The sequence below is a fragment of the Orycteropus afer genome, unplaced genomic scaffold (assembly GCF_000298275.1).
Source record: "Orycteropus afer afer isolate SDZICR_OR568_19922 unplaced genomic scaffold, OryAfe1.0 scaffold00030, whole genome shotgun sequence".
Classification (NCBI taxonomy): domain Eukaryota; kingdom Metazoa; phylum Chordata; class Mammalia; order Tubulidentata; family Orycteropodidae; genus Orycteropus; species Orycteropus afer.
Window position 1 is genome coordinate 14,404,514 of NW_006921617.1, and position 21,978 is coordinate 14,426,491.

At 36.7% G+C, this 21,978-nt stretch overlaps 1 protein-coding gene across 1 annotated transcript in view; it reads right to left on the reverse strand.

The window, feature by feature from the left end:
* THOC1 (THO complex 1) overlaps nt 1-21,978 on the reverse strand; it is a 77,586-nt gene that overhangs the window by 47,918 nt on the left and 7,690 nt on the right. Inside the window, exons 5-9 of the mRNA XM_007935604.2 lie at nt 21,165-21,283; nt 20,659-20,707; nt 20,415-20,510; nt 13,125-13,207; nt 2,772-2,845 (exon numbers count right to left, since the gene is read on the reverse strand). Of these exons, the coding sequence (XP_007933795.1) occupies nt 2,772-2,845; nt 13,125-13,207; nt 20,415-20,510; nt 20,659-20,707; nt 21,165-21,283 (421 nt within the window). The remainder of the gene's footprint in view (nt 1-2,771; nt 2,846-13,124; nt 13,208-20,414; nt 20,511-20,658; nt 20,708-21,164; nt 21,284-21,978) is intronic.

A 21,978-nucleotide genomic window follows, 5' to 3' on the forward strand; every position in this document is an offset into this window, starting at 1 on the left:
CCCAACCTTCCTTCCGAGGAGTGGCTGGTGGGTTTGAACCGCCAGCCTTCTGGTTAGCAGTCAAGTGCTTTAGCCACTATGCTACCAGAGCTCCTTGTAAAAAAGATTAAACAAGCAAGCAAGAGAGAAGCAGAGATAGGGGAAGAGAGATGTCAAGCCACATGAAGACTGCTCAGGAGCAGAAGCTTAAAAGAGACAAGAGCCAACAGAGCAAGAAAGCCTTCCTTAGACAACCTCAGCCTACATGACCCTAAGACCAGAAGAACCAGATGGTGAGATGGTACCTAGCTATCACTGCCAACCACTAGGAAAGGGATCAAAATTGGGGATTTTGGATAAAGTGGGAAAAAAACATGGATTAAAAAAAAAAAAAAAAAGTGGAACAAAATTCAAAACTATAAAAATGACCAGGCTTAGTGGTTTGACAGAGACTGGTGAACCCCTCAAGACTACGGCCCCTAGTCACCTTTCAGACTCAGAACTGAACTCACTCCCATGGCTTAATTTTCATCCAAACAACAGACAAGACTACAAGCTGACCAGTTACACCAGGAAGGTGCATTCCTTAGATGAATCTATCATGGAAAATCAGAGGAAAAGCAGCATTTGTGCAGGGACATAGCTCAGAGGACAGAAATGCATAGGAAAAGAAGGACACAGGAAAAAGGTAAACCACAAAGAAGTGGGAAGAGCTATTACACTGGGAGATGGTAATCAATGTCATGAAACAAAATGTGTATGAACTGTTGCATGGACAACAAATTTGCTCTGTAAACATTCACTCAAATCACAGTTTTAAAAAAGTGCCTTCCCCTAGAGCCAGCAACCTGAAATTGGATTTCTAGCCTCCTAAACTATGAAAAAATTAATTTCTGTTATCCCAGTACATTTCTGTTAAAGCTACCCACTTTGGGTGTTTTTCTTATAGCAGCACTAGATAATTATGGCAGCATACAGTTAGGTAAATACTTCACCAAGTTTAACTAGATGCTATACTATGTGTAACCTTATAGCAAAGGAAATAATTGAAGGTGATTTGCAAAATGAAGCAACAGGTGTGCCAAATATGAAATGGACTTCATATTACAGGTGCATGGGTAATGTGTTCTGCTTTGTAAATTACAGTACCTAAAATTATCTGTTAATATAGCTGGTCAAAAATTAATTTTCTACTTACTTCCTTCCTCCAAAGAAAAAATAGTGATTGAGGCTGACTGACAGGGAGCTTTGTGTAGTGTACTATATTTAAGTAATTCTCCTGCAGCTGGGACATAATGAATGAGGGCATATTACCCATATAGACAAGACTAACCAGACAAGACTGCATTGGGCAGTTTGTCTTTGGGGTTCTGTTTACACCTCAGGTTTACTACCTTGGCCCATTGCCCTTAAGTTGTTTAATCCAGATCCCAAAAGTCTACTCTGTCCCTAATGTACAGGAACAAACAGGTCTCTAAAAAGTAATAATAATTATAGCTAACAACAGCTGTTTTTATTTTACAGTTCAGTTAGGAATCACATGTTTCTTGTGAACTCACAGTGTTTATTGAGGGAAGGAGGGGAGAGATGGGGAGAGGAGACAGAATGTTGGAAAAATAAACAGACAAACAGACAGAGACTGATCTGAATACACTGTGCTTTACATATACCACTACATAAAATATCAACACTATAGTGGTAATGGAGCTCTGGTGGTATAGTGGATAAGGCACTTGACTACTAACTGGAAGGTCAGGGGTTCAAACCCATCAGCTGCTCCATGGAAAGACGATCGTGCGATCTGCTTCTGTAAACATTTATAGCCTCGGAAATGCAATGAGGGTCGCTATGAGTCGCAAACGACTCAATGGCAGTGAGTTTGGTTTCTTTTGGTTTTTTATAGTGGTAATAATGGTAACTACCAAGTGCTTTAATATATAATTTCCAATTATAATCTCATTTAATCCTCTCAACAACTGTACCAAGTAGGTAACACTAGTACATTTTAAAGATGAAGGAATTGAGTTGCAGAGAGGTTAAGTAACTTGCTCAGGGTTATATAACTAGAAGTACTGGGGGCAAGCCTGGAGCCACATTACTTTTAATACTGCTTTAGGTATATGTGTTAGGATTTCAAATCTGGGATGCTAGGAACATATCTCTCTGTGCTGTAGCCCTAGTGACAGAAACAGGAACCCCTCTTGATCTTCTAGACAGTAATAATGGAAATTCCGCCAATTATAACTGATGGTAACTTTTGTGGCCTTAAAGCCTAGAAGAGTGCTAGTGAAAGAAAGTTTTTCTTCACACCTTTCCTTTTGTCTTCTATATCTCTTTTAATCAGCAGTAGGAAAAAATTATATGGAAAGAAAATACAAGGATGAGGTAAGACACAGTTATAGGAAGGTGGGGAGAGGAGTGAAAGATTTCTTATCCCACCAATTTCACTAAAAAGAAAGCCTGCTTTGTAGGCACTGGGCCTACAAAGTTTAACGGCAGGGAGACAGGAGGTGTTCCTAAGGTTGCCTGTAGCTGGCTTTTCAAATGTTAGGGACGTTAGGCTATGTAAACAACAAACTATCTGCATGTAATTTAGAAACCAACTAATACAGCCCATTGGTGATTTAGGATTTATATTATAAGGAATATATATTAAAGTTACAGTTAGAAACAAACAGAAATCTATAAGCATGGGTTCCTTCTTCCTTATCCTCTACCTTTATTCCAGTATTTGATAAGTTACTGACGCATTATCTTTGTAAATCAAGAAATCTTATATTCTGAAAACTCACCAAGTTGTTGGTGCTTCATCATCTCCCATTTCACCTTCTTCTACATCCATTCCTTCTTCTCTATCCTCAGTGTGCTAAAATGAAAAAAACTGTATAGTCTGTCATGAAGTAGCTGTCAGGCAGAAGATAAAGGCTGGAATAATAGGTCATTAATATGCTGCCAGACAACCATTATCTGAGCAGTCCAGGCACAGTAACTATCAACACCTATAGTTAACCTTTAAGGCAATGGGAATACTATATGATAGAGGTCACCAAGAACCCAAAAGCAGTATGACAATGAACAGAGCTGTGAAGACAGAGCGGAAAGATTTAAACCAGTGTTTCTGAAAAGATGGTCAGCAGATTCTGTCTGGGACTAGAAGGCCCATGGCTAAATGTTTTGGAAATATATACAGTGATCGATCTCTTAGAGAACTGAGAAGATCATTAGTGTATTAAAGACTCTAAGAATGGCAATAAAGAAATCTTAAACTGAGGACATGTGGAAGGTGGAGGTGCTCAACTCCATAATGAAATTCAAAGTTACAAGTTTATATGGAATAGTCCAAAACATGCCTAAAGGTAAAGGACAAGTTTCTATAAACCCTTAAGCAATGTGAACATTATTTCCATATTGATTACGATTATCCCTTAAGGAATAAATTACACAAAACCAGTATGATTATTTTATAGTGACATTAGTTATACCTAATAAATAATTTTTTAAATTTTATAACTTGTCCCTAAATAAAAAGGTGTTGAATGTACCAGAAATCTGCCAACTCTCGATTGTCTTAGATATACTGTAAATAACCCTTACAAATAGTTTAGAGCTGATGCCTTTTCAAAAATCAGTGGGCAAAGGATAGGTTTTTAGCAAATGGTTCTGAAATAACTAGTTCACCATTTAGAAAAAAATAAAATTATAACCCAACTTATTCCAAATTCCAACACAATAGGCTGGATTAAAGATTTAAAAGAAAACCCACCATCAACAAATGTTAATTTTATATCCTAATTCAAAATTTCTATAAAGCAAAGTCACCGTAAATTATTTTAAAGAAAACACATGAACAAAAACAAAAAATAAATCTGTAAGTTATGGAAGCTGTTACTACATATTAATCAGAAAAAGATAATTCAACAGTAAAATGAGCAAATGGAATGAATGGGCAATTCACAGAAGAAAAATTCCAAAAAACATATAGTAAGTTCCTCAACTAAGTTAATAATCAAGGAAATGTAAGTAAAAACAAAGAAGATTTATTTTGCAACTATGTATCAATTAAACAAAGATTTTTTAGAAACAGGTAATTCCCTGTGTTGGTATGAGACAGTGCATTCTCCATGTGCCATTAGTGGCAGTATAAATGGGTACAACCCTGTTGAGAGGTAATAGGGCAACAACTATCAAAATCTGAAATATGCATATATATTGACCTAGCAATTTAATAGAAATTTACTCTAAGGAGACACCTGCATAATTTAACATTTGTATATAAAACATGCAGGATCCCTGCTGGTGCAATGGTTAAGTGCTCAGATGTGAACCAAACGGCTGGCAGTCTGAACCTACCAGCAGCTACAAGGAAGAAAAGACCTGGCAATCTGCTTCCATAAAGATTACAGCCTAGAAAATCCTATAGGATTCTACTCTGTCCAACAGGGTCACTATGAGTCATAAATGACTCAATGGCATGTAACTATATAATACTATCACTAATTTTTCACTATAAGAGATTATGTAAATGCCCAATGACAGGGCCATAGTATATCCATTCAAAGATTTATAGTAAGTCATTAAAAGGCTGCAAGATCTAAATACAATGATGTAGAAATATATTCATTTTATACTGTTAAAACACACTAAAAAATAAATTATAAAAACAGTAAAGGCAAATCTTCTTTTATTCCATTTCACAGATAATGTGTTTTTTACAAATTGAAGGTTTGTGGCAATCCTGTGTCAAGTAACTCAATTGGCGCCATTTTTCTAATACTATGTGCTCATTTTGTGTCTTGGTGCCACATTTTTAAAATTCTCACAATATTTCAAACTTTTTCATAGTATTACACACTTAAAGACTACAGTATAATGTAAGTATAACTTTTACAAACACTGGGAAACAAAAAAAACTCATGCGATTTGCTTTATTGTGGTGGTCTGAAACCAGACTTGTAGTACCTCTGAGGTATGTTTACTTAATATTTGGAAAAAGCTTACATAATTTGTACATATACTCAGTATGTCTAATAGGGAAGACAAAGAATGTTAAATGTAGTTCTCTTTGGGACCCTGAGTTATGGGGTATATGTACTTTCTATTTTATATATTTCTATATTGTTTGACTTTTTTACACAGATACATGTTACTTCTATATTGTTGTTAGGTGCCATCGAGTCATCTCCGACTCATGGTGACCCTATGCATAGCAGAACGAAACACTGCCTGGTCCTGTGCCATCCTCACAATCCTTGTTATACCTGAGCACATCATTGCAGCCACTGTGTCTATCCATCTCATTGAGGGCCTTCCGCTTCTTCACTGACCCTCCACTTTACCAAGCATGATATGCTTTCCAGGGAATGGTTCCTTCTGACAACATGACCAAAGTGGGTGAGATGAAGTCTGGCCATTTTCACTTTCAAGGAGCATTCTGGCTGCACTTCTTTCAGGACAGATTTGTTAGTTCTTTTAGCAGACCATGGTACTCTTAGCATTCTTCTCCAACACTACAACTCAAAAAGATCAATTCTTCTTCAATCTTCCTTATTCATTGTCCAGCTCTCACATGTATAAAAGGCAACTGAAAATATCTTGGCTTCGGTTAGGTGTACCTTAGTCTTCAAGGAGACATCTTTGCTCTTCATCACTTGAAAGAGGTCTTTTGCAGCAGATTTGCCCAATACAATAAGTCATCTGATGTCTTGACTGCTGTTTCTATTGGTGTTGACTGGAGAACCAAGTAACATGAAATCCTTGACAACTTCAAGGATTTGAAGTTGAAAATCCTCTTCTCCATCCACCATGAAGCTCTTCATTGGACCAGTTGTGAGGATTTTTGTTTTTATTATTTTTTATTATGATTTGGGTGAAAGTTTACAGAGCAAATTCACTTGCCACACAGCTGTTCACATACACTGTCTCATGACATGGACTACAATTACCGCAACGCAACAGCTCCCTCCCCTCCCACTGCCTCCTCACAGTTACCTCTTCCCTGTGTCCTTCCCTCTATGCACTCCTGCCCCAAGATGTCTCCCTGTGCATACACAGTCCTTCTATTCTCCCATGATTGTTTTTGCCAAGGAGTGTTATCTACCTAGTGTAAATGTTCAGCTCATATGCCTGTCTTTTGTTTGGCTGGAAGCCACAGGTGTGGGTTCAATTCCAGACTTGTAGGGCAGCTAGGGGCCATAGTCTCAGTGGTTCCATCAGGCTTTATCAGACCAGCAAACCTGGTCTCTTACCTCCCAGTTCCCCCTCAAATGACTGAGTTTTGTTTCATATTGTTCTCCCACTCTATCCAGGATCTCCTACAGAGATCACTCTCCGAGTGGTTGACAGTGGTAGCTGGGCACCATTTAGTTCTTCTGGTCTCACAGTCATGTAGGCTGAGGAATGCATGATGTACCAGTCGCTTGGACTAATTGTTTCCATGAATCTTTGGTTTTCTTCATTCTTCTTTGCTCTGGACAGGAGAGACCCATCATTGCATCTAGATGGCTGATTGCAAGCTTTTAAGATCCCTGTTGCTACTCACCAAAGTAGGATGTGGAACAATATTTTGTGTAGTATGTTATGCCAATTGAGCTTGATGTCCCCTGCAACTATGGTCCCAGCCCACAGGTCCAACTACTTGATCCCTCTGGGTAGCTGGCTGTGCCCAAGAAGTGGACTACAACCTTGTCACTTGTCAGTTCTACTATACACCTGGGAATTCTTACAGAACATAACAATACACTTGTAGAAACATTGTCTGCCAACCCTATACACAGTCTTGGGCACACTCCTCCTGCATAGACACCTAACAGTTCAACCTGTACATCCACCTATCCACCTGCATATCCATGTTTGCCTTCACTGACAATGCAGTACTGTATGTGCAAAAGGGTTCATCTTGGTTGTCTGTACCTCCCATGTACCTCTCTGTCTTCCTCTTCCTCAATGACACTGTGTTCATCACTCACATGTGGCACACTGTCCTCTTCACCCAAATCAATACTTGTCTCTACCTATCTAACAGTGGTCCCTCCCCTCCGCTCCCCTCCCACCCCTGGTAACCAAACAAGAAAATTTCCTTCCATATATAAACCTCCTTGACTTTTTACAGCAACAGACTATACAATATTTATCTCACTCAGCATAAAGTCCTCCAAGTTCATCTACACTATGTGGTGTTTTGTAGATTCTACATTATTATTTAGGGTTGCAGAGTATTCTATTGTGAGTATATATCATAGTTTGGTTATCCATTCTTCAGCTGATGGACACCTAGGTTGCTATCGTAAACAGTGCTGCAATGAATATGGGTGTGCATATATCTGTTCTTGTTCTGGTTCTCATTTTTTTTAATGCATTTTATTGAAACATAATTTATGTACAGTGAAATGCACAAAACCAAAGTAACATGGGTCAATGCATTATTATTATTATTATTTTTGTAGTATTCCCTCCTCTTCCCTCCCTGGCAACCAACAAAGAAAGTTTCCCTTCATATATAAACCTTTCCTTGACCCTCCAAAACAATAAACTAATATTTGTCCTTCTATGATTGAATTCTGTCACTCAGCATAATGTCCTCCAAGTTCATCCATATTATGCAGTGCTTTGCAGACTCTACATTATTCTTTATTGCTGCATAGCATTCCATTATGTGTATGTACTATAGTTTGGTCATTTACTCTTCCACTATACATCTTAGAGATAAGTCCCTTGCCAGATACGTAATTATCGGCAAGTATGAAATTGTTGCTGTCATTTTTGTTATGTGCTTTCTCATGGTGTCGATTTCTTTGTTCCATATACTTTTCTATCTGAGCTCGTTTTGCTTATGAATCATGTTATCACTTCCTTCGTTGTTATTGTTTTAGTATTTGCCAGATATTTATGCTGGTCCTCTCTTCTGATGTGAAGGTTTATCATTTTTCCTTGAGGTTACCCTGTGATTTACAGTTTTCTTTCCAAGTTTAGAACAGTCTGTTTTATCTTGTAGTTGTCTTGACTTCCCTACCATTTAGAATTTCTGTAATGACACAGTTTTTTCCCTTTTTATGGTTTGTAGTTGTCCTCATTTGTCAATTGATGTCTACTGTTCCCTCTTTACAATCTTGCAGGCTTCTTTACTTTGGATACTTCCATAGCTGGGATGTTTTCTGGGTTATATCATCATGTGTGTTAATGGTCAGTTGTTGGTGACTGTTGTTGCTTCTCTGTCCAAAGGGCTCCCTTTAGCATCTCTTGTAAGGTTGGTCTGGTTTTAACAAATCCCCTTAATTTCTGCTTATGAGGAAATGTTCTAATTTCACCATCATATTTGAGGGACAATTTTGCTGGGTACATAATTCTTGGTTGGAAATTTTTCTCTTTCAATGTTTTATATTTACCATCCCACTGTCTTCTTGCCTGCATGGTTTCTGTCAAGAAATCTGAGCTTAGTCTTATTGGTTGCTCCTTGTAGGTCTAACTTTTTGTTTTTCCCATGCTGCTCTCATGATTCTTTCTTTGTTTTTGGTTTTGGTGAGTTTGATGATGATATGTCTTGGTGATTTTCTTTGGGGTCTATCCTGTTTGGGGTTCACTGGACTTCCTGAATGGATATAGTCTCATCTTCCATCATACCAGGAAAATTCTCTTCCAATAAATCTTCGACAATTTTCTGTCGTTTTATTTGTCTCTTCCTGTTCTGGAATTCCGATTACACGTAGGTTATTCCTTTTGATGGTATCCCATGTGAACCTTACGCTTTCTTCATTTTGTTTTGATCTTTTTTCTGAACGACCCCTTTCCAAAGAAGTATTCAGGTATTTGCCTTCAATCTCCCTAATTCTGTCTTCCATTGATTCAATTCTGCTCCTTTGCCCATTCAATGTCTTATCTATTTCTGAAAATTTAGTATTAATCTTCTGGATTTCTGTCTGTTGATTTTGAAGCATTTCTAATTTTTCATTTATTTTGTCATTTTGTTCTTGTATTGTCTTTTGAAATTGTTCTAGGGTTTTCACTGTGTCCTCCTTGATCTGTCTCTCAATTTGTTGAAGATACCTAAATATAATTCTTTTGAATTCCTTATCAGGGAGTTCCAGTGCTACATCTTCCTCAGGTAAGTGCTTTGCATCTGTATCCTGGTCCCTTATTTCTCCTGCTTTATCTTGCTTCTTTGTGTGGACTGTGATGCTCTGTTGTCTCTGAGGCATCATGATGTTTTTGTGTTTATATTTAATTGGTGATTGTATGTTGGAGTTACTTGCCCACAATTTTCGTTTTGTTTTGTTTGTATGTTATCTACGCAAGCAGGATACTGTGCTGTGCTCCTCTATTCACTCGCTGACAGCACTTATACACTCACTGTCTACCTCCTTTCCTGTTGTCAATCTCTCATACATCCCTGCCAACCCTGGCAAACAGAGCCTATTCTTAGGTCCCTGAAATCCAAATGAGAATGCTGTCACTTTAAAACCCAAAATGGTCGCCACGTGTAAAGGTTCAAAATGGGTACACCCTCAGTCACTTTAAATATCCAAAATGGCCACCACCTGTAAACATTCACAATGGCTGCAACCTTGGTCACTTCAAATATTCAAAATGTCTGCCGCTTGAAACATTCAAAATGGGTGCACCCTCGGTCACTTTAAATATCCAATATGGCTGTGTCCTCAGTCACTTTAAATATCCAAAATGGCTGCAGCCTCCGGATAGCAGAAAGTCAACAACTCAGATTTTCTCCCTCCTTGCTGTTTCCCTTCTTAGTCATAGCCACCAACGCAGACATCCCTACAGCCCTAAAGGCTGATCTTCAGGTCAATTCTCAGATCCCAACACCACTTGGAACTATTCAAGCTGTTGGTCCCATCAGGGCAGCTGACAGTACACAGCTCCGTCTCTGTACTCACTGTTTTTGTTCAGGTTTTTCCACTAGTTGGTGCCTAATCCACTTCTGTAGAGTTCCTTTCAAAGCTCAGCGCTCCAGGATTATCTTCTTTATCTCTGTCATTGGTTTTATTTGTTGAAGAGGGTCTGTGTCGCTTCTCTGCCTATTCCTCCATCTTACTGGAAGTCTTGGTTCTCACCTCTTTAGGATATATACCTAGTAAAGGAATTGCTGATTCAAATGGTATTTCTAATTCCAACTTTTTAAGGAATCGCCATACTGCTTTCCACAGTGGCTGTACCATTTTTCAGTCCCACTAGCAGCGTATGAGAGTCCCAATCTCTCCACATCATTGCCACCATTTGTTATTTTTTGTCTTGTTGAACTTTGCTACTAGTGCTGGGGCAAGATGGTAGCTCGTTGTTTTGAGAGGATTTTTGTTTTCTTTACATAGAGGTATAATACATACTAAAGATTGTATGTAGTCTTTGATCTTCATAAGTACTTCAAATCACCCTCACTTTCAGCAAGCAAAGTTGTGTCATCTGAGTATCACAGGTTGTTAATGAGTCTCCCTCCAATCCTGATGCCATATACTTCTTCATATAATCCAGCTTCTCAGATTATTTGCTCAGCATACAAGTTGAATAAGTATGATAAAAGGATACAACCTTGACATACTCCCTTCTTGATTTTGAGCCATGTGGTATCTCCTTATTCTGTTCAAATGACAGCCTCCTGATCTATGTACAGGTTTCTCATGAGTATAACCAAGTGTTCTGGAATCCCCATTCTTCTCAATGTTATCCATAATTTGTTATGATCCACACAATCAAATCCTTTTGAGTAGTCAATAAAACATAAGCAAACATCTCTCTGGTATCCTTTGCTTTCAGCTATGATCCATTTGACATCAGCAATGATATCCCTCGTTGTATGTCCTCTTGTGAATCCAGCTTGCATTTCTGGAAGCTCTCTGTCAATATACTGCTGCAACCAGTTTTGAATAATCTTCAGTACGATTTTACTTGCATGTGACATTAATGATATTGTTTATTAATTTCTACACTCTGTGGGATCACCTTTCTTTGGAATAGGTACAAATATGGATCTCTTCTAGTCAGTTGGCCAGGTAGCTGTCTTCCAAATCTCTTAGCATAGCTGAGTGAGTGCCTCCAGCAGGGCATTTCGTTTGTTGAAACATCTTAGTGGGTATTCCGTCAATTCCTGGAGCCTTGTTTTTCACCAATTCCTTTAGTGCAGCTTCAACTTCTTCCTTCAATACCATTGGTTCTTGATCATATGCTACCTCCTGAAATGGATGAACATCAACCAATTTTTTTTGGTAGAGTGACTCTGTGTGTTCCCCTTCCATCTTCTTCTGATTCTTTCTGCATCATTCAATATTTGGTCCATAGAATCTTTCAATATTGTAACTCAAGGCTTAAATTTTTTCCTCAGTTCTTTCAGCTTGAGAAATGCTGAGCATGTTTTTCCCTTGTGCTTGTCTAAGCCCAGGTCTTTGCACATTTCATTACAGTAATTGTCTTTGTCCATGAGAGCTGTTCTTTAAAATCTTCTGTTCAGTTATTTTATCTTGTCATTTCTTCCATTTGCTTTAGCTACTCTTTGCTCAAGGGCACATTTCACAATCTCTTCTGAAATCCATTTTGGTCTTTATTTCCTTTCTTCATCTTAATATGACCTTTTTCTTTCTTCATGGATAATGTTCTTGATGTCATCCCACACTTTCTCTGGTTTTCAGTCATTGGTGTTCAATGCATCAAATCTATTGTTTAAAGGTTATCTAAATTCATGACGGATATTATCAAGGTCGTATTTTGGGTCTCATGGACTTGTTTTAAGTGTCTTCAGCTTCAACTTGAACATGCATATGAGCAGTTGATGGTCTGTTCCACAATCAGCTCCTGGCCTTGTTTTGGCCAAAGACACTGAATTTCTCCATCACCTCTTGCCACAGATGTAGCCAATCCGATCCTATGTATTCCATTTGGTGAAGTCCACGTTTATAGTCATTGCTTATGTTGTTCAAAAAAGGTATTTGCAATGAATAAGTCATTGGTCTTGGCAAAATTCTATCATGCGATCTCAGTGTGATTTCCATCACCCAAACCATATTTTCCAACTACCGCTGATTCGTCTTTTTTTCCATCTTTCGCATTCTATTCACCAGTGATAATCAACATATCTTGATTGCATGTTTGGTCAATTTCAGACTGCCGAAGCTGGTACAAATCATCAATTTCCTCATCTTTGGCTTTGGTGGTTGGTGTGTAAATTTGAATAGTAGTAGTATTAACTTGTCTTCCTTGTAGGCATATAGATATTATCCTATCACTGACAGTGCTGTACTTCAGGACAGATCTTGAAACACTCTTTGTGATGATGAATACCAAACCATTCCTCTTCAATTTGTCATTCCTGGCATAGTAGATCATATGACTGTCTGATTCAAAATGGCCCAAACCAGTCCATTTCAGCTCACTAATGCATAGGATATCGATCTTTATGCAATCCATTTCATTTTTGACAACTTCCAATTTTCCTAGATTCATAGTTCGTACATTCCATGTTCCAATTATTAATGGATGTTTGCATCTGTTTCAACTCATTTTGAGTCATGCTACATCAGCCAATGGAGGTCCCAAAAGCTTTACTCTATCCATATCGTTAAGGTCGTCTATACTCTGAGGAGTCAGCTCTTCTTCCCCAGGCAAATTCTGAGTGCCTTCTCACCCGATGGGCTCATTTTCCCATACTATATTGGACAATGTTTCAGGGCTGTTCATTAAGTTTTCCAGTTATATATCAGACAGTGTTTCACTGCTATTCATAAGGTTTTCACTGGCTAATCTGAGACGCTGATAGCCTCTTTCCTCTTCCCAGTCTGTCTCAGCCTGGAAGCTCCACTGAAACCTATCCACCATGGGTAACTCTGCTGGCATTTTGCAACACTGGTGGCACAGCCTCCAGTCTCACAGCAATACATAAGTCACCACAGGATGACAAAGTGACAGACAAGTTCGTCTCCCTTAGTTATTCCTAACCCCTCTGCACCTGCTTATCTCAGGCATCAGCCTTAAAACAGAGCCGTCCACAAGTGAAAAGCAGCCCCTGAGCCCTGGCCCACTTACTTCTACAGCTGGAAATAAAAGCAAAGGTTTTTAAATTTTTAATTACTTACAGGTCCTAGCCACATGTGTTATCTAAATCATAAATGATAAATATGTTTTGTTAGAAAATTTCACATTGGCCTCACCTTCTGACCCAGAGTGCTTTCCTGTTCATTGGTATTGAAAACAGTGACATTTTCAAGATTAAATTGACTCTGCAAATTAAGACCTGTTAAGGGAAAAAAAAAAAAAAAAAGACTTTCAAAGCAAATTTGTGAAATATCTAAACTTGTTTAAGAATATAATTTGGTGTCATATAACCAAAACATATAAAACTCTAATTTCATAATTAAACAAAAGATCAAGTAAGAAATAAAACCATACTTGATTTATAAATCCTTTCTAAAATATGCTTCTTAAGGTGCCTTTACAGAATTCTACATACAATATAACAAATATAGCTAATTCTTGTTATTCACAGATATTCAAGAAAAGTCCTGCAGAATCTACTATTTAGCAATATATAATGTTGCTAAAGCACAAATGTAAATTACATTCATTAAAAAGTAAGGGTACATCATAAATAAATAAACGTATTGTAGTTAATGAAAGGCAGGTTTTTCAGAGAAAAAGTTAAAAATAAGCTGGCCTACTGGTGCAGGACTACCCTGAAAAGTATCAGTTATGACCTCATGGTTTTTTTTCTTTTTTTTTTTAAAAAAAGCTATACACACACACATACACAGAGAAATATAGATGTGTGTGTAGAAATATAAATGGGTTAGTATACATATCTATATTTCCTAGCTCTGTCTGTTGAGATAGCCTAAAAGCAGTGTTACTGTGGTAACAAACAACATATCTAGGGCCTAGATCTTGGCTTCTAAATACCATTCTTAAAATAAAAACCAGGGTTCTTTGGAGAAATGGGTGATTCCAGGGCTGAGGCTAGAAAAATATAAGATGAACCTGGACTATCTTCTCAAGCTAAGAAAAGCTGAAAGAACCTCCACTGGCCAAAACTGCAACAATTTGAGCAACAGAGTAAATAACAATATCATGGGATTATTACCCAGAAAATAAAATAAATATATATAAGTCCATACTGATATACATGACTGAAGTAATGAATAACTGAGGGATAAGAGATAATTCTACCTTTTACAAGAATTCTAATTAATAAATTTTGATATAATGAGAGAAATAAAAAATTACCATCAAAACACTTTCATAGCAATAATTATAGTTAAGATCTACAGATGAATACTAAATCAGTGGGTAAAAGTTAAAGAGAAAAAGAGTATTTGTATAGCCTCAATTTATCTCCTCTTAAAACATTAGCACAAAAAGAAAAATAGCAGAAAAATATGGCAGACACCACCTCAATCAAGTGATCAAGGTTGACATCATCAGTAATAAGACACACTGACATTAGATACCCCTAATATGATGCATTGAGAAGGATACATTATCACTTTTGTGGTATTTCTGCCAAAACACACAACCTCAATCCAATCATGAGAGATCTTACAAAACATTAACCACTAATCTTCAAAAGTCACAATGGCATAAAAGATAACAAAGACTGAGAAACTGTCTTGAAGTGGGAGACATATGAAAAGGTGATTCACAATACTAGTCATTACGGACATTTAAAGCAAAAACACAACAAGATACCACTTCAAATCCATTAAAAAAACCCATTCCAACTCACTGCCATTCAATTGTTTTTGACTCATAGCAACCCTACAAGACAGAGTAGAACTGCCCCAGAGGGTTTCCAATCCTGCATATCTTTATGGAAGCAGACTGACTCGTATTTGTCCTGAGAATGGCTAGTGGGTTCAAACCTCCAACTTCTGGTTAGCAGCAGAATGCTTTAAACACTGTGGCACCAGAGTTCCTTTCACACCCATTACCCTGGCTATAATCAAAAACATGGAAAATCAATGTTGGCAAGAATGGGGAGGAACTGAACTCTATGGATTGCTGGTAGGAATATAAAATGGGGCAGCTGCTTTGGAAAACAGTTTAGTAGTTTCTAAAAAGATAAAAACAGAATTACTATATGACCCAGTAATTGTACTCCTGGACATGTACCCAAAGAACCGAAAGCTTTGTCTCAAACAGGTATCTGTACACCGATGTTCACTGTAGCACTATTCACAATAGCCAAAAGGTGGAAATTACCCAAATGGCCATTAACGGATGAATGGATAAATAAAATGCAACACACACACACACATACACATATATATACACACACATATACATATATACACACACACACAACAGATTACTCAGCCATTAAGAAAAAAATGAAGTTCTAATACACACTACCACATGTATGAACCTTAAAAACATTATGCTGACTGAAAATGTTGTATGATCCTACTTATGTAAAGTATGTAGAATAGGTAAATGTATAGAAATAAAAGTTGATTAGTGGTTACCAAAGGCTCAGGAGAGTAGGGAGCATTGCTAAAGGGTACAGAGTTTCTGTTTGGGGTGATGAACACTTTTGGAAATATATAGTGGTGATGGTTGCAAAATACGGCAAATGTAATTAATGTTACTGAATTGCACACTTAAAAATGATTAAAATGGCAAATTCATTGTTACATGTATACGTATGTGTCTGTTTGTACAGACATACAAACAAAACCTGTTACTGTCAAGTTGTTTCTAATTCATAGTGACCCACAGCAGAACTACAGGTAGAACTGCCCCACAGGGTGTCCAAGGCTGTAAATCTTTACAAAAGCAGACTAACACACCTTTCTCCCATGGAGTACCTGCTGGTTTTGAACCTCTGACCTTCTGGTTAACATTGGAATGCTTAACCACTGCACAACAGGCTCCCCCCTCCCCCATGTAATACATACACTTATGTTTTACCATAATAAAATTATAAAGGAAAAAAAAAACATGTAGTAAAATATACATAAAGTTTGTAGTTACTTTGTGAGTTTTGATAACTTTACCATGGTTAGGTAGAATATTAACATTACAGGAAGCTGGATGAAAGATATTCAGGGACTATACACTATCTTTCCAAATCTTCTTTAAATCTAAAGTTATTTCAAAATAAAAAGTTAAAAACAAAATTCTAGGATGTTAAGTCAAGTTATAAAGATTAATGAGTGAGCCTGGCTGACCATCCAGCATTGACTACTTAAAATACCTTTGTCCACTGTTTATTTATTATTCACTATAGTATAGTATAAATAGCATATAAATAGTATAAATAGCATATGCCATAATTCTCAGTAAGATTTTAAAATTTTAGTTATCCTAAACTACATACCAACAATCATGATTTTAAAATTTTAGTTATCCTAAACTACATTATCAACAATCATGAACATGGCTGTTGTTATGTGCCGTCGAGTTGGACCCGACTCATAGCGAACCCTCCTTGGGTTTCCGAGGCAGTATCACTACGGAAGTAGACTGCCCCATCTTCCTTCCGAGGAGTGGCTGGTGGGTTTGAATTGCCAGCCTTCTGGTTAGCAGTCAAGTGCTTCAGGCACTACGCTACCAGAGCTCCCGAACATGGCATAGGACCAGGCAATGTTACATATAAGGTTGCCCTGAGTCAGAGCTGACCTGGCAGCAATATTACATTTAATGGGTAAATTACATGCTAAACTGATTTTGTGCAGGTGTTGCAGTATATACTCTTGTGAAAGACAAGGATCTACTTAAAAAAAAAAAAAAATTGGGAAACGTATTATAAGAAAACATCCCCAAATGCCAACCATTCTTGTGTCATGGTGACAGGATTATGAACAGTTTATATCCCTTCATGTTCCAAATTTTCTGAAATAAAGTTCTTTGTATGTCTTCCAGTTTTGAAATGTAGTACATTGAAAAAGAGGTGGAGAGTGTTTTTAAAAAGTGTTGAGGAGGAGTTGGAGACAATCAAGAAGGATAAAATAATAGTTAGTAATTGAAACCTCATTCTAATATCTTGTAACTACCAGAAAAAGAAATTACTAATTAGTGTTTATGAGGGTACATACTTTATTTCATGAACAGATAGAACCTCTCCAATCACTCATCACATATTTAAGTGGCACTGTTCCAGGTACAAGGAGCTCTGGTGGCAAACAGGTTGAAGCATTTGGCTGCTAATTAAAAGGTTGGCAGTTCCAACCCACTAGCTGCTCCATGAGAGAAAGATGAGGCAGTGTGCTTCCTTAAAGATTTACAGCCTTGGAAACCCTATGAGGCAGTTCTACTCTGTTCTACAGGATTGATATGAGTAGGAATCGAGTAAATGGTGGTGGCTTTGGTTCTAGGAACAGAAGAAACACAGAGATGAACAACACTATTACATTAGGGAAATGTAAATCAAAACCACAACGAGATACCACTTCATACCCACTATGATGGCTGTAACAAAAAAGTCAAATAATAACAAGTGTTGGCAAGGGTGTACAGAAACCGGAACCCATCCACATTGCTGATGGGATTGTAAAATGGTGGTCACTTTGGGAAACAGTTTGGCATTTCTCAGAAAGTTAATCACAGAGTTACCACATGACCCATTAATTCTACTCCTAGATATGTACCCAGGAGAAATGAAAACATGTCCACATAAAAATCTGTATATAAACGTTTAGGAGCATTATTCACAGCAGCCTAATAAGTGTAAACAGTTGAAATGCCCATCAAATGATGAGTAGATAAACAAAATATGGTATATTTGTACAGTGGAATATACTGAATCTTAAAAAGGAACGAAGTACTAACAACATTAATAAGCCTTGAAAACATGCTAAATGAAGTAAGTCAGTTACAAAAGGCCACATACTATGATTCCATTTATATGTAATGTCCAGAATAGGAAAATCTATAGAGATCAAAGTAGATTAATAGTTGCTTAGGGCTTAGGGGAGAGTGTAAAAGGTAGGAAGTAAAAGATAATCAATACAGGGTATCTCTTAGAGGGCACAAAAATTAGATTGGGGTGATGGTTACAAAACTCAGTGATATATTAAAGACAAAGAATTATACACTTTAAACGGTGAACTGTATGCTATGTAAAACATATTTCAACAATGCTACTTTAAAAAGTAATTAAAAAAAGTGATTGTGCCAGTAAAGGAAGGTTAAATCATTCAGGCTAACCCAAGAAAAACCCTGGAAAAATTATATTAATTCTATAAATATTTATTTAGCTTACATTATTTAAATAGCACAGCTCTAGCTAATAAAACAGAAGAAAGATTTTGTTAAAAACAGTAAGGAATTGATAGGACAGTGAGGAAATAACTAGCAGAACAAGGTAAGAAAGAAAAGCAATGTATGACCAGCACTCAAAGTGCCACTTCTGCCTTGAGGCCATCTGCCAAACTAGAGAAATTAGCTGCAGAACTGGAGTGCTTCAGATTCCTGGAGCTAGGAGGATAAAAATAAACTTCTGTTAAGAGTAGGGTTGTACAGCCTATTACTGCAATTGCAATCAGTATGTTGTAAACCTGTAAAAAGTTGAATTATGTATAGATATATGTCAAAAGTTGTGACAGAAGCAAAACACTGTTCTACATCCTACTTTGGTGACTAGTAACTGGAGTCTTAAAAGCTTGCAAGTGGCTATTCTAAGCTGCAACAATTGGTTTCTCCTTGTCCCGAACAAAGAAGAATGAAGAAAAGCAAAGATGCATGGAAGAAGTCCAAGGGACTACTGGACCATTTGAACCTCAGCTTACAGGACCTGAGACCAGAAGAACTAGATGGTGCCTAGCTACAACTGCCAACTACTTGGAAAAGGATCAAAATAGGAGATCCTGGATAGTGTGAGAGAAGAATGTGGAACAAAACTCAAAACCATAAAAATGACCAGACTTACTAGTCTGATAGAGACTGGTGAAACTCCTGAGACTTTGGCTCCTAGTGATCCTTCAGGCCTAGAATTGACTCATACCCAAGGCTCAAACAAAAATAGTGTATAAGGTGAACATTTATACCCAGTAGGTACACTCCTTAGACAATCAATCATGGTAGATCAGAAGGGCAGTATTTGAACAGGGAGATAGCTCAGCGGGCAGGAGTACACAGGAAAGAAGGACACAAGGAAAAGGTAATCGTAGGGAGAGAGTATCCCTATAATAATGGGGATTTCAATCAATGTCATGAAACAAAATGTGTATGAACTGTTGTATGGAAAATTAATTTGCTCTGTGAACTTTTACCCAAATCACAATTAAAAAAAAAAAAAAAAAGGAAGAGCTGTATATGTGACAACAAAGGTGAGAAAAGTAAAATAAAAAGTAGCTGCTGAGGCTGCTTAGGTACAACCAACACATCATGGGATGTGGTTCCTTGGTTTGGAGCTTTATGGTCATGGTTTCATGGGACATCCCAGTTCACTTGCCTAATAAACTAGTTTAGTGTTCTGTTCTATCTCCTGGGGTCTTAGAAGCTTGCTAGCCCATTGAAGGCACAACAATTGGTCTCTATCTGCCTGGAGCAAAAGCGGAAGGACAGTTAGGAACAGGAGGATATGGAATATGTTGTTAACTGCCTCTATGACCAATTGCCTTCTTTGCCATTAGTCCAGAAGAACTGGATGGTGCCTGGCTACCATCACTGAACGTTTTGATCAAAGATTCGACCGAAGAATTCTGATCAAAAGGGAGAAAATGCAGAACAGAATTTCAGATTCTTATAGAATCTAGATTTTCTGGAGCCAAGGAGGCTGGATGAACACCCTAAGATAATCTTTAAACCTTAAACCTAAACTATCCTTTGAAGTCATCTTAAAAACAAACAATAGTTTAGTTTAACTAGTAAAGAATGCCTCCCTTAAGCATTATGCTCTTTTAAGATCTATCTATATGAGATCAAACTAACAACAGCAACTGCAAAGATTAGACAGCAACCTTAAGGGCCAGTGCGTTTATGTTAATGGGAAGGACCAACTCAGAAAAGGAAGGTGAGAATGGTTGCACAACTCAAAGAATGTAATCAATGTCACTGAACTATACAAGTAGAAATGGTTGATTTGGTGTGTATTTTTCTACTGTGTATATTCTCAATAACAATCAAGTAAATAAAAATTTTAAAAAAAGAAAAATCTTTGTTTCAGGATTACTTGTTTTCTTAAAATGTAAATGTTTCCAGAATAAACAAACGATTTAATTAAATATTAGTGATTTTAATACTAGGTTAATATCTTCATTTTATACATTAGGATTTAAATAACACATTATATTACACAGTGTATATAATTATATACTCATATAATTATTTATAAGTAAAAAGAAAATGAGGTTGACAATTTTCTATTGTTGTTGTTGTATTATATCACTATTATTTCTATTGCTTTTCTCATTACCATCAAGGGGGATTCTAATCCACTAAAAACTGGCAACTGTCCCACTTTATTTAATGTAAAAATAACGTTTATTTAATGTAAAAAAGCTTACCTGATTTTTCAGATAAAGGGAAAAGTCTGGCCAAAAAGAGCTGAATTCGTCCACAGAAGACTGTATTCTGGGATTTGGATAATCTTCTAAGGAGATCTAACAATATATGGAAATGAAGGTTACACAGAAGTAAACATTCTATGTTTACTACAACCATACCTAAGTTTCTAACCAATTTGTCAAGCAGTAGTTCACTTGTTTATTCTGGAAACATTTACATTTTTTAAAAAAGACAATCACTTACCATTGCACATACGTAGTAAATAATTTTTTCCCGCAGAATAGAATGTATTCTGAAATTAAGACAGAAATTATTATCGTTGTTTCAGAAGTTGTTGCACATTCTTTGGTAATAAGTCACAGGTAGTAAAATGTTAAAGAACACTAATATGCACTGAGGATCTACTATGCTGTTTTCATTTTTAAGGCAAATACTATTTTCAATAAACTAAATATATTTTCAGATATATGAAATGACTATATATGAGGCTAAGTAACTGTTTTAAACGTACGAAGTATGAATTTTCAAGTTAATTGCTACTACTCGATCAAATTTCGCACGTTAAGTTTTTCTCCATACATGACTCATAGCTGGCTCCACCAAGAGAGCACAGTACAATATTCTTTCACAGGGATAAACATTTTAGCAATCAACAATATTAGAATATAAGCAAGAAAATAAAAAACTACTTCAGAATTCTGGATCTATAAAAAGATAACATTAGCAGAAAAATAAACTAAAACACTTACTGATTTCCAAGTAGCAACATTTTTTTCCACAAAAGTGAATATTGTGTCACACTGATCCAAAGGAAGACAATCCAAAACATCGCCCAACAATACAAAAGGTGTAGACGCGGTACAAATACCTTCAAGTGGAGCACAAGCCAATTTAAAATTTAAAAAAACTGTATAGTAAAATAACCTATAAAAAATAATCTGAGGAATATCTTTATGTTCACTCATAACAAGGCTTTATAAGGACAAGAAATGGAAGAAACCTAAAGGTCCAAAAATGGGACATGTTTAAATAATTTTTGATATGTACATTCAGTAATAATGATGAAGAAGATAATATTTCTTGATAACATTTCTAGAGCATTTACTATATGTCAGGTACACTAAGTGCTTTACATATACTAGCACATTTAATTCTCATAATCCTAAAAGATAAATACTACTATTATCCCCATTTTATAGAATGGGAAAACTGAGATACAGAGAGGTTAAATAACTTGCCCAAGATCACAGAGCCAGTAAGTGGTAGAGCTGGGATACGAACCCAGGCAGTCTGGCTCCACAGTCTGTTTTCTTCACCACTAAGCTATTCAAAAGAATATAATGCAGCCAATTAAAAACGATGATTATAATGACTATAAAAACTTGGAAAAATGCTTATGATATAATGTTAAATGAAATAGGCAGGACTTAAAACTGTATTTTACTATGGTTATAAAAACAAAAAATTTTTTAAAAGACTAGAGAAACTAAAAGCATACACCAAAATGAATGGTAGTTTTTCAAAGTTGAGGAATTATGGCTAACAATTGCCCTTTTTCTCATT